General features: G+C 41.7%; 1 protein-coding gene across 2 annotated transcripts in view; it reads right to left on the minus strand.

Moving 5' to 3' along the window:
* fgd (faciogenital dysplasia) overlaps positions 1–13,684 on the minus strand; it is a 51,826-nt gene that overhangs the window by 15,383 nt on the left and 22,759 nt on the right. For both annotated transcript variants that reach the window (XM_084916662.1, XM_084916661.1), the window contains exons 2-4: positions 4,383–4,553; positions 2,006–2,207; positions 1,131–1,743 (exon numbers count right to left, since the gene is read on the minus strand). In XM_084916662.1, coding sequence (XP_084772788.1) covers positions 1,131–1,743; positions 2,006–2,207; positions 4,383–4,553 — 986 coding nt within the window. The remainder of the gene's footprint in view (positions 1–1,130; positions 1,744–2,005; positions 2,208–4,382; positions 4,554–13,684) is intronic.

Here is a 13,684-nt window from a genome sequence, read left to right on the forward strand (position 1 = left end):
AAGTCAGCAGAACTTGTTTTCAGTCACTCTTGCACCTCACATCACTAAAAAAAACCACATCCTCTGTCAAAAGGTTGTCATTATAGAGCCATCAACATGTCAGCTGTGCTGTTAGACACATTCATGTAGACACAGAAAGGCTACCAACCACACATGCACACACATAGATCAACACACCCTTCCTCTGCACAGCGATGCTGGGATCAGGAAGCGCTGAAGAGCACAGATACCTTTTCCCCAAAAGGCTGCGGGTGTGGGCAGATAGTTCATGTTTTACAGTACTGACAACAGCTGAGGAAGAACAACTACTGCTGACATTCATGAGTGCAATGCCACATAAATCTACTGTCTTAAAAAACTCCTATCGGTTCCTAATGTCTAACATTTCCAGATTTAGCCCGAGTAGTATTTACAAAAAGCATTCTCATTGGACAGCTTCGTCTGTCATCACCTTCACGATCACTTCTTCTTTTCCAATATTAGTATATTTCATGTCTGTGATACTGTTGTACTATGATACTTTCACAAGCTGCTGGATAGAACAGGAAGCACTGACCACACATTTAGGCCACAAGGAAGGGTATGAGAACTATCTGAGGTACCTGTGTTGTTTACAATCGATACTGTACTGTGACACAAGTGAAGAAGAGGAGAAAGCTGAAATTTTAGATCAACTGTAGGAACACTCTGTCTGTGCAGACTTTGATCTGGCAATCAAAACATGCTTTTGTTACTGCTCTTGGGCAGCTATTCAGCTTTTTTTAAATATGTAACACAAGAGTCCCTTTTAGCTACAGCTCAAGTCATTTGTGACTGGCAAACTGAGGCTGTAATAGTGTCTAACGTTTCATGCAGAAGTATTCTTTGAAAGTGTTCACCCAGGCTCAGATAATTATAGACACACGCTACTTTTTTCTATTACACGAACGGCAGGCTGAGATGAAGCTTTTAAACTCGCGGGATGTGTGCTTCGATTTCAACAAGCTATCAGAATTCCTCAAAATTACCACACATCACCTGAACTGAACGGTGGAGGCTGTAGCGAGCCGGTGTCTGTATTCAGACTTAAAGTTACGGTCTTTGGTATGTGTGCTTATGACCTGCTGATGGTGAGCGAGGGAGGTACTCACTTTCTGCGCCTCCGAGTGTGTATCTGTGAGATACCCGATCTGTGTGTCTGTCAGAGAGTGTATCTCCCCACTGCTCCCCTCATCTAAGTCACTGTCCTCATCCTGCGTTGAGTCTCGCTTGTTGTCCAGTGTAACGCAGCAGGACACACTCTCTGTCTCAGTGACGCTGTCGTAATTATCCTCCTCGTCAATGACATCCTCATTAGGGAACACCTCCCCTTCCACGGTGCACGACGGGCTGTCAATGCCACTGTCCCGGTTGGGAATCTTCCCGTTCTGCTCTGAGGAGTCCGGATTGTCCAGAAGTTTGTGGGATGAACCTTCATCCTGCCCCACGTCATTGAGGCAGCCATCGTTCTGTGTGATGTCATTCACTGCACAGCTATCCATCACAGGATCACCGGTGCCGTCGATGCGCATGGAAGCCAGACGCGAGAGATCAGTCTCGTCGTCAGTCCGTTCAAAGTTGCCAAGCGCAGGTTTATCCACAGGGAAGGAGTCTCCTGCAACCTTTGCCGTGGTGTCCTGGCTGCAGGAAGTGATATCTGGTGCACTGTCCATTCTCAGACACAGCTGCAGCTGTGAGCGTGGAAGCACCCCAAGGATGGGGACCCTGGAAAAATAAAAACAAAGAAAAACTTAGTATCACATCACCTTTACAGATGTGTATTACATCAAGGATCAATACTTGGGGCTGCCCAGCAAAACTTTCTTGTTTCCTTGTATCTACGTCTCACTGGAAAAACCAGCCCACATCTTAAACTGCTACAAAAAAAAAAAAGGCTAACCTGAAACTTCTTTTAGAAGACAAACGATAAATCTGCCAAACTAACCGGTCTCAGTCTAAAGCCAACAGTCTACATTTCTCAGCTTACCTTGAATTTTCAAACCTCTCAATCAGCAGCCCAACTTTCTGTGCCTCTCTCTGCGGCTGTGCTCCCTGGCCAGGAGGGGTTAGCGTAGGCTTTGGTTTAGGTGGAAGAGGGGGTGCTGGCAGAGGCCTGGAGGGTGCCGGTGGGATTCTCTTAGGTTTCTTGTCTTGCCCAAGGGCGAGCAGGTGCGCAGGTTTAGGGGGCACTACAGATGCGCGAGTCCAGACAAAACAAGAAAAGCAGAGCAAAAGAGAAGCATGAGGCTCCAGACAAGAACAAAAGCAATCAGGTAACAGGAATAAATCCAAGGGAGAAAACCTCCATAGCTGTGTCGCTGGTTCACTTAGTAAAAACTTGAGATAAAACACAGAAAATACAAAAAAAAAAGTCAGAAGAGACAGAGAAACGTAGCAGCGCAGTGGGGCAGGACGAAATCAACTCTGAGCGTCAGCGATCTGCAACTTCCTTATTTCTGAACAGGATGCTGAGAGCATGTGCGTAAGCCATTGTGGCTCAAGAAAGATGAGAAAAGAAGAAGAAAAAAAAAGCAAGTGCAAAAATGACAGTGCTCTCTTAAAAATATATGCTACACTTAACAAATGCTCAAATTATACGCCAACTTTACTGACATATCTGAATTTTTTTTCATACATTTCATTTTAGGAAGCATTTTTTGTCAGAAACCAGGAAATGTGCTGATATGTTACAGTTGTTAATTTCAGCACTTCCTCCATCTGTGTGGGCCACTGCTGATTAGAAAGGAGCAGACTTTTCTTTATGCAGTAGTAACAGTGCATGTGTTTATGTGCGGTGAGCTGTCTCCTGAGGATGATAACATATAAAGATGTTTCAGTTTCATCAGTTCATCAGAAAGGCAACAACTTTATTTTATATACTTCTTTTTCAGCCAATATTGAGTATGTTAAATAAAAGTAAGGAGTAAGCATTTTATGTATGAGTGGGAAACAGAGGATACAGCATCACCAACAAACAGTTGGACAAACAGTTTAAACTGTAAATTAATGAATGTTTACAAATTATTTTTTTTAATTAATACTTTAACTGATCCATTATTTTAAACCATTATTATTAATGTTGTTCACTGTAGCTGCAAAAAAACACAACGTTTGTAAAGAGCAATCCAAAAAAAAGGGCAAAAAAAGAAAAATGGGAAAGTGCTACTTGCTTCTGCCATATAATTCATCAGTTAAGTGATTCAGCATGTTCTGCACCACCAAAGCTTTTAGGCCAGAGAGATCTACGTCCAGTTTTAGATTCTTCTCTGCTCAAAAACTGACAGAATTACGACTTCCCTTTCAATTCAATTCTCCCTCCTTTGGATTAGCTCGGAGATGTCAGTGAGGAAGTTCATCCTGTCAGGTGGGAAGTACTGTATGCATTCAAATAGAGTACCAGAAACTGTAATTGTGCCCAAGTAGCTCATAAGTCAGGCGAATGACAGTCAAAGCACAGTACGACTAGTTCTATTTGCTAAAGCTCTTTAATATCGCTTGCATTTTTAAAAAAAAACAAAATATGTATTATATTTACACTTTTATGTGCAGACAAGTAAGAAAGCAAAAGGCCACAGATGATTTTATTGCAATGGAACAATATGTTTTTACCGACTCTTCATCAGCTAACTGATATTTGATTTCAAACAGCTTTAAAGCAAGAATATGAAATGTAAACAGGTTTGAAACTCCTAGCCAGCAAATCTGGTGCTAACCCATGAACCTCTGAGCTGTGTGGGAAAGGTTCATTAAAATTTTTGACTGTTTTCAGCACTGCAGTCCAAGTTCAGCCATTTTTAGCCAATGATCTTTACCACCAGTATCAATTCATGAAAAAATGAGAGGATCTTGAAATATCAAAGCTATTCTAAAGGGCGGCTGTGGCGCTTTATAAAACCTTGTTGTTTTTTCCTTGATCAGAAATCTTTCCTGATAAAAATGGTAATCAACTGATCAATTTTAAATGAATAAATCTCTTGCCAAAACTTTGAATAGTTCAGAGCATTTTTAAAATCGGGGACAGGTCTGTGGTGTGTCCTAGTATGTTTCCCAGCGACTCCCAAAACACAACACATGTTCATATTTAGCATTCTTCAAATGGTGCCCGATCACAAACACTTGGGAGACACTGCCCTGCTTTACAGCAGCAGCAGCAGCTCTTGCAGAGGTGACCTACTGAGCACGGTGAGTGGCAGAGTGAGGTCAGGCAGCTGACGCGTCCCATGTTATGGAAAAGTGTTTTGTCAGAGCAGAATAAATCACGGCTCGATAGCAGGGGTCCAACCTTGCAGCACCTTTCAATTATAATGACAGCACCGATGTCAAAACTGGCCTTCAAGAAAACTGGTGTGTCACTGGATTTTTACCTTGAGGTTTCTGAGCGGTTAGCGTTCTGGGCGAGGTGGGGGGCTGAGGCCGCGGTTTGATTGGAGGCTTGTCGTGACATGGTCTGGGGGTCGGACCTTTCTTTATGAGCCTTGGAGAACACAGGTAGTCCACTGATCCACACTGGTACTGCAGAGGGGAGGCAGGGAGATCTATATATAGAGGAAAAGAAGAAAGACAATCTTAGGTATTGATCAATATAATAACACACATCTAAACACAAGGAATAATCCTGCGACAGCGATGCAGTAGTGCGTGGTGATTACTGCGGGTGAATGACCTTGAGCTTGGTGTGCTCCACGGCGTCGCCCTCGGACAGATAGCATTGGGGCCAAAAGAAACTCTGCAGCATCAATCCTAATACAAGGCCTAAGGCAGCAGAGAGCTGCAGAGCCTGCAAATTGGTTTCTCTTCACACTCTCAGACCTGTAACTGACTGAATAAATCTAATTTTCTGTAGATGCTGACTGGACATACATTGTGCACTTTTTAAAGCAGCTAAGTGACTTCCAAGACCCTCAATGTTATCAGTTTTTGTTTATCTCAACAAAAATCAAATCAAAAATGGAAGGATTTCATCTGAAGTTTTATATTTAAAAAAAAAAAAAGTCGCAAATATTTCTAAAATAGCTGGGCCCTGTGCGTGTTTAGCACTATGGTAACTTCAGCTGCAGGTTTTTGTGCAACAGTGCATTTTTAAGCCACAAGAGCATTGTATTTGGGTGCCACATTGACATGGTTTGAGTTCTGCGGTGCTCTGTGTGGCTTTAGCTATATAGGCATGTATTTTTACATTTACATATAGTTAACTGTTAACTGTCAGGTCGCTTTTGGCCTTTTGTTAGATGTGAATAGCAAAATGTTTCCTCTACACTTTCACAAATCCATCGGGATCATCAATTTGCCTTTAATACTTCAAAATGCAAAATACACGATGCAAAAAATCTTTAAAGGACGAGGTGGTAATGTTATCACACATACACACATATTCCATTACATTTTGACAAAGATATGCTATGAATGCCAGCTCTTTGAAGTCCAGTCAAGAGAGAAGAAACAGAGTGTTTGCACTGCTATTGTTTGCGAGCGTGCATTTGTCTGTACCACATGCACTCTACGAGGTTTCATTTGAACATACCACAACAGCCTTTTTTGCGCCGTTATTATCGGAAGGGGGACAAAAAGTGCAGCCCCAGAGTAGATTATGATAATAGCTATGCAAACTACAGCCACACAGCTCTGTTCCTTCAGGATCATGGATTCGATCAAGTCACACCAACTTTTGCTCGACCGGATTACAGCCTAAAATTGCACCGGATCCCCACAAGAGCCTTGGCACATCTAATTTGGTGTTTTTCAGCTGTGCTTCAGGCAGTGGAAGGAAAAAAATTCTGTCAGTAATGAGTCCTGTTATGCTGTCTGCCTCATGTGGCACACTGCAGGTGTTCCCACCATCTTTGCACCAGTGGAATAAGAGCAGGGCAGGGGGAACAAAGCAAACAGCTCCCTCGGCTCCGTACAATAGATGGAGAACACGTTTTCCACACTGAGGACTACGGATCAGTGCCTACAGTAGGTAGATTTTAAATTTAGTTAGACTATCTTTGCATCCGGTCCCTGGCAAAAGAAAAACTGCAAGCCCTTCACAGTGGTTTCAGCTAATGCCATCTCTAAATCAGAGATGACTTGCGGGCTGAGTCAGAGGAAAAGTTCTTCAGCCAAATAACTGCCTGATGAAGAACACTTTGACCCAAGACTGGCTGTGGTCTTTGCTGGGAAAAATAAACAACAGTGCAAGACAGAGGCATAAGGACCGGTACCTATGGAAACTCACTGTAGCTATGGTTACCTGAGAGCCAAACCTGGCTCTCATGTCAAACTGCTTAACACTGAAAGAAACTTGACAACACAGCAGAGCGAGTAAGGAGCTGACACTCACATTTTTTTTCCTTAATTAAAATCTCACAAACCTCGCATGAGTACACAGGAAAATATGTAAGCAAATTCATTCAGTCTAATTATATCACATAACAGTGTTCAAGCCATTACTAAAACAAATACTTAGAATATAAAGGAACACACAAACAGCCAAGAGTACCATAAAAACATTACCTTGCGTCCTATCTTTCCGTGTCAGATATCCAAAGTCCAAAGAGCAACTGAATGTAAAAGTCATCCACACAGCAGTGTTTAAACCAAAATAAATCCTGCCCTCCCAGTTTTCCGGAGTGCCGTGTGTGTGTGTGCGCGCACGTAACTGAGACTACTCTTTGTGGCCAACAAACACAGACATACACACCCTAACCAGCCCTTTAAAAGCCCAATCCTGCATTATACCAAAACACGCACAGTCACCTGTCCTTTCCCAGTGGTGTTAGAGGACCTGCACCTGTCTGCTCACCTGACAAACCTGATACTAACAGCTCCTCCCGGGGCCAAAATGACATGATTATGTGTCACTGTGGAATCCCGGAATCTCAGCATATAATCTTACAGTTTGCCCACAACACAGTAAACTTTGCCCACAGCGCACAACTCAAAAGACAAGGGTTAGAGTTAGATAATCAACAAAATCGCCTTTTTGAGGCAGTCACCTAATTGATTTGGACTCAAGAGACAATATTAATAATGTATCCATCTAATTTAGTGAGAGCTTTGTAAAAACACAAAGGAGAATAATGAGCTCATTAATTTCCTTTGCTCCCCACACAGTAACTGAAGAATAAATGAACAGCACGATTAGAAAGAAATTATATGAGAACATTATTACTGCTACACCCTGAAGGCTGTGCGTTAACATGGCAACCTCTCCCAGCAAAACCAACAATTAGTCACCGTAAATCTTACCTGTTCTTTCATGGTTGTGATGTAATGCAATCTCAGCTTAGGACTGTGAGGACTTTGAGTTGTAACTTCAAAATACTGCTTCACAGTATACAACTATACAAAGTTAATGGTTGCCGTGTACCTTATACACAGAAATATTCGGATACCTTCAGGTATGTGTACTGACACTTTGATTTTAATCAGCAGGAAGCATGTAAGCGTGATAAACGTCCGGGATTGTGATGCTATCATGAGAGAAAAACCTAAGGAATGTATTTCTTTTGTTAGCACGTCACAGCAATGTGTATCAGTCTTTGTTTGATTGCGTTTGCCTTTTGTGTAGTTAGATTGTCTCTGTTGTGTGACAATTAATCAAATTATGAGTCTTAAGGTGTGTTTACTGAACAACGTTAAGTAAACAAGGGTCAATGCAAGCTTTCAATATTTGCTTTTAATGCTCAATGCTGCAGACATATTTCTTTTCAATACCGAATAACATGGATACAAATTTGGTGACTGTTAAGTTACATACAGGAGATGTAGGTTGACCGTAGCACATGAAACAAATTCAAATGGAGACTGTAACATTGTATTCTCAGGTGGATGATGAAATGAACATAATGTATAAGAAAGTAACAGAAAATTGGGATTTAAAATAAATTAATAAAAAAACATAGATGTTAATCATCGCTGTACATGCGACATTTCTAGTTTTTGTCACAATTTTCAGTTTAACTACCACCTTACAAGCAGTCGGGGGGTGTTTGCAGATAAGCTGGGATCTTCTGTGTAAACTACAGCCACTGTGACAATATGCTAGCAACTAAAGCAATCAGGAGGATTGTAGCAGCCTCTTTGTGACCTTTTTTACCTAGCAACTGCTAGCAAACTCCAGCAACCACTCAGCAAATTGTCTGTGGACAAACATTTTTACCCAACATCCAGTGGTTGCCACGGGGTAGCCGACAGGTCATTAGGCCTGTACGGCTGAAGCCTTAAACTTCCAAACTTTCTCTAAATTCTAATTTTCAGACTTAAAAAGATAAAATAAAATTACATATCTAATCAGACTAGGCCACATCAGTAGAATGAGTTAGTATGCAAAGTGAGAAACAGTGGGGCAAAGATGATTGGTTTAGCTGAGGGACATTACATTTTGCTATTTGCTTTGTTATCAACAACTGATGATGCGATGCTCTGAGCATTTTAAAAGTTGCATGGCAGCAAAATTTAATGATTTTGAGTTGGACTTGTACCTTTCAAGCTGTGTCTCTGTCTCCCTAGTTGGGTGTGAGCACAAACCGTAGTGTAATGTGCTAGATGTGCTCATTTTCACCAGGGATACTGAGATTAGTACAGAAGCTTGTTTTCACCACTGAAAACAAAAAACAGAGCAAAACATTTTCTTTACTCTCCATAAATCAAACCTTCGAGATAGACATCTCAAATTTTCACCGTGCTAATTCAAAGTTCTGAGAAAATAACTCAGAACTCTCTCCTCTCTCCATTTTCCCCAAACCCCAAGACACCCAGGTTCAAAATATACACAAACACGCACAAGGAAAATGCACAGACGTAGCTGCCCTGTCAATCACCTTCAGCCCCGAGGCGACCCCCACAGAGTCATTTATTACCCATCATCCCAGAGATGGATCGCTCACAGTCAGCAGAGTCTCCCCACTCAGACAGCTACTCAATCAGCTCTCCTGTCCACAAAGCAACCCTGGGTAAGGAAGAGCTGACAGCGCCGCTCTGATAACTTCAACCAACCACCCGCCCAGTTCCCCACCAAGACGTGGCAAGACATCCAGTTTGGGTGGTGTACCTCATTATTTCCTATGTCACCATCACATTTCTTAGCCTTTCTGCCTTCATTATACCCACTCTCTTCCTTTCCTTCTGTCTGTGTCTGTATAACTTTCTTTCGCTGTCTCATTCAGAATAATACTGGTTTTATTTCCACCGTGTTACCCTGAACGACTCAGCCAGAGAGCAGCAAGCTCTCATTAAACGACTCTTAGATTTATAATGAACTTTGAGCCACAGAGCCACTTAAATTCTAGGCTTGGACAGGAACACATTGTCTTGTAGAAAAATAGCAAGGCTAAGAAAACAAAGGAATTTTGCTTTGTCTCATTTCTCCCTCTGCCATACCAATATGTGCTATGACCTTGATCTACTTTTCAGAAATCAACTTAATCATTAAAAAAAAAAGAAACAAAGCTAGATAGGAATGTATAGATGAAGACAGAATTTAAATACATGTTGCAGCTGGGACACAGAGGGACTGAAATAAAGAAGGTGACATGTTCAAAAAAGAAAATTAAAGCTATAAATAACTATAAAAAAAGTATTTACTTTTCTAGATATAAGAAACTGGTTGAAACGACACTTTAAAAGGATAAAAACCCAAATGTACAAACCAGGAAATTAAAAAAAAAGCAGAGAGAGAAAATACTGGTGTGAGTATAACAGCAGCTGCCCTGGGATCGACAGTAGGGCAGATCTCAGTCTCTGACAATCACACAGTAACGAGGGCCCAATTCTATGTTCACCACAGGCTTTATTAACCCACACACATCTCCACATGCACACAGTCATACACACACAAAAGTACACAAGGATCAACAGCTATCCAATCATATACAGCAGCATCTGGCTGCAGATTAAAAATCTATATTCATCTTCTCCTCATCATGCTCTGTAATGAGAAACAATCACATTTTCTTTGTCAACCCATCAGTTTTTTAACCTACTGTAGAAAATATTTATTGTTTAACAATTAGCGGCACCCCAAGTTTCACCGGTATGGCATTAGGCACTGAGCTGAATTAGGTCAGTGGGCATAGCAGGCACAATGGCATGTCTCCCACACTAAGTGGGAAGATTTCAGCAGCCCCCACAGATTGTGATTTTCTGGGATGAGAAGACAGAGAGGCTGAGAGGTTAGAAAAAGGTTCAGCAGGCAATGGATTGCTAGAAGGTGTTAAAGTCATAGCCTCATAATCTAAGAGTAAAACTCACAAAGCAGTAATGAATTGGTTCCTATATTGTGCTTTTCTACTTGACCACTCAAGGCACTTTCATACAATAAATTTTCTTTGCCCAAGTGCTATCTTTCTAAGATTCACACTCCAATGAATGAGGTCCAGTGTCTACCCGAAGGATAAGTTGGCATGCAGAGTAGAACGGCCAGGGATTGAACCACCAACCTTCTAGTTAGTAGATGACCTGGGTCACCTTCACCCTGGGTGAGCAAGCCTCACTTCCACTATGAACATAGCCACTGGACTTGATTTGATGTCTTGAGAGATAATTTGATGTCTCTTAAACCAAAGCAGGGGGAAATATATATCTATATATCTATATATCTATATATCTATATATAGATATATAGATATAGATATATATATAAATAGAGAGAGAGAGATGCCTCTCATCATGCTTTTTTTAAAAAAAAAAACACAACTAAAACCTGAAACTGGCAATTGAGACCCTAAACGAATCAGTGCAGTGTTCACCATTATAACACATGAACAACTATGAAGTACATATATTTCCTTCAGGACTTCTATGCTATCTGATGATCTTGTTTTTGCCACCAGTAGAGTTGCCCCCTGCTGGGCATTAGAAGGAGTGCAGATTATTTGCACTTGGTTTCACTTTTCAAATATGGAGGGTAAATCCTTTACTTATACATTCTGTGCAGCATGCACAGAGCACTCAGAGATGTAAATATACTAAGAAAACAGGCCCATCTGTTTCCAGTTCCTGTAATTATACACTGTCACCAAGTGGAAAAAGCTAAACATAAACAAAGACTGAAGACTTAATATCGAAGTGGCATCCCAAACTAAATTTAGTTTGCTTCCGTGTACCCTGAGAAATAAAAGAAGAGGCAACTGCTATCCCAACAGTTGCCTTTATTATGGCTAATAGTATAGCAAGATGGTCACAGTAAACTACTTGTGCTTTTAGTAGATGCACAGTTTTAATAAAGTGATAATTTCTTTTTCAATTGGAAGGTATTCTGTCGTCTACAGTTGCAAGCAGAAAGAAAGTAAAACACGAGCCAGAGCTCCAGTAGTCATATTATTATGTATAAACATGTGCCTGAGTCTAACAGCATCCTTCATTTCCTGTTGTGTCCTTGACAGCCAGTCTGAAGAAATGCTGAGGGTGAGATATGACACACTGACCTTTTTTGAACAGTGTGACTCAAGGCCAGTACAATCAGCAGTCATCTGTACAGATACGTGATAGTCACTGGAGAGCACTCAGACTTTACAGTAAGTAGCACAATGATGTGAGGACGTGACAAAGGGATGGTTAAAATTTTTCATCAAACATGTGATTTGACAGGACGGTTGCACGCCGGCCTCTCCATTTCACAGCTTCTCCATGCTACCGCAAACACTCTACACAGACTTTTATGAGGCAGGGTGCAGAGAAACAAGCCTCTGTCTGACTGGATGCAGTGTGCTACTGTAGCCCAGAGCATTGCTGCAAAGAAAACAGCTACAGATTGGCAATTAGGGCAACGCACACACAGGAGAACAAGGGGGTTTACAAACCTGCCTGTGGAGATGACTGCCTAACTGTCCCAGAAACTACTGGAGCCTCACTGAAACCTACTGTAGCAGCTGTCAATGGGGGCTTTCACTGTGAAAAACAAAAACCAGGCTGGACTGTCTTCACAACAGTACAGCCAAGGTTTCACAGGAGCCCATCTTTTCCTCCCAGTTTAAGTATATTCGACGCATATTTACTGGTAGAGAAAATTTCAAGAGAAAAGAAAAATACTATTTCCAGTGCCGTGGGGGATGGGTAAGTCTTTACACATAAGTCTGCTCCTTGAGTCACCAGCACCTACAGTCTGAGAAAGCATTTTCAAATTCAATGATTCCCTATTTTACTAAGGCCACACTGTCTCGAGTATTACTCATGTTAATCTTCTGGATCAAAGCTCGATCGCCCCTCATTTTGATTAAAGGTCTCTGAAGCATCAAATCATTGATTATTTGATCAGACATTGATACGTGGGATTAACCAATCATTGTGTTGGACAGGACCAGTCACAAACTGCTTCAGCGGCTGACAGCACGATCGTTGAAATGATTGACTGCACGTCAATAAATGTTGAGCACAGTGTCACTTGCAGCTAGGAAAAGTATCCACCGTATGCATTCACACCAACAAATGTGCAAACGTACACGCCAAAACATGCACGCTGTTCTGCCCAGTCACTTAACTTTATAGAAACCCATCTGCAGTACGGACCACAAAATTAGTCTAACACTTAACTCATGTCAACACTGTTACCATTAAACTCCGATCTGCTAAGGTTTTACAGCAGGCTGCAAAGCTTTCCACTGCAGCCACAGAAACACACTCAGGGCCTACCAAAAACACAGCCGACCAAAACGTTGCCTTTCCCAAATAAAATGCAACACTCACACCTCACATTTCCACAGAATTACACCTTTGGAAAAGCCAGGCCCAACAAAACAACAGAAGGAAGTGGCGCATGCAGAGCTGGTTTACCGAAACCAGCTTTTCCAGCACGTATCATATTATGCACGTGTGTGATGGAAAAAACAAGTAAAAGCAGGAAATTAGAGTGAACGGGGGTCCACTATTTTTGTGTACCTAAATGCGTCCGTTATTCCCCATTGGCTATTTTAACTACTGAACAAACCACGTATGATGTGATTAAGCAAACACTGTCTGAAGGTATTTAGCCAGCCATCACCTCAAGGCACTTTAAATTGTAAGGTTGACCCAAAATAAAATACAGAGAAAACTACAACCATCAAACGACCCCCTTTGGAGAAGCACTTGGTGATAGTGGGAAGGAAAAACTCCCTTCTAACAGGAAAAAACCTCAGGTAGCAGTCAGATGGGGGTGATGGGGAGAAGACAAGACAAAACACACTGTTGCCAGAGATTAATAATAACTAATGATTAGATGCCAAGTGGTGTAAAAACATTCTGGTAATTCTGTAAATTTATTTGATCTGATTCGCAACATTGTGCCAAAATGTAACCATTGTTCCTTTCAAATCTTTCCAACACATGTATTTACATTTTACACACTGGGCCACAATCATATTACTGCTTTTTTGCCCCCTGTTACAGCCTCTGTTGTCAAAGTGATGCTGCACTAGTGGGTGAGGTGGAAGGGTGGCCACAACACCACCCTGCATCTGTTCCAGGCAGGATGGATGTCAGCATGCGGAGAGGAGTGTCTATCAGGCTGCTGACACATGAAGAGTCCCAGAGCGGGACATCCTTGCCCAGTACAGGTCAACGTGTTACCCATTCTGATTCATTCCTGGTTGGTCTAAGGGCTGGGTTGATGAAAAAGAAAGGATGCGGGCATGGAGCTGGGTGTAAGCCTTATCCCCTCCCTGTGTGCTGTTCTTCTGTGCACACTGGACTCTTCCCAACATACACA

Source organism: Perissodus microlepis, chromosome 20, assembly GCF_051167445.1.
Source record: "Perissodus microlepis isolate ML-2025 ecotype Zambia chromosome 20, ASM5116744v1, whole genome shotgun sequence".
Classification (NCBI taxonomy): Eukaryota; Metazoa; Chordata; class Actinopteri; order Cichliformes; family Cichlidae; genus Perissodus; species Perissodus microlepis.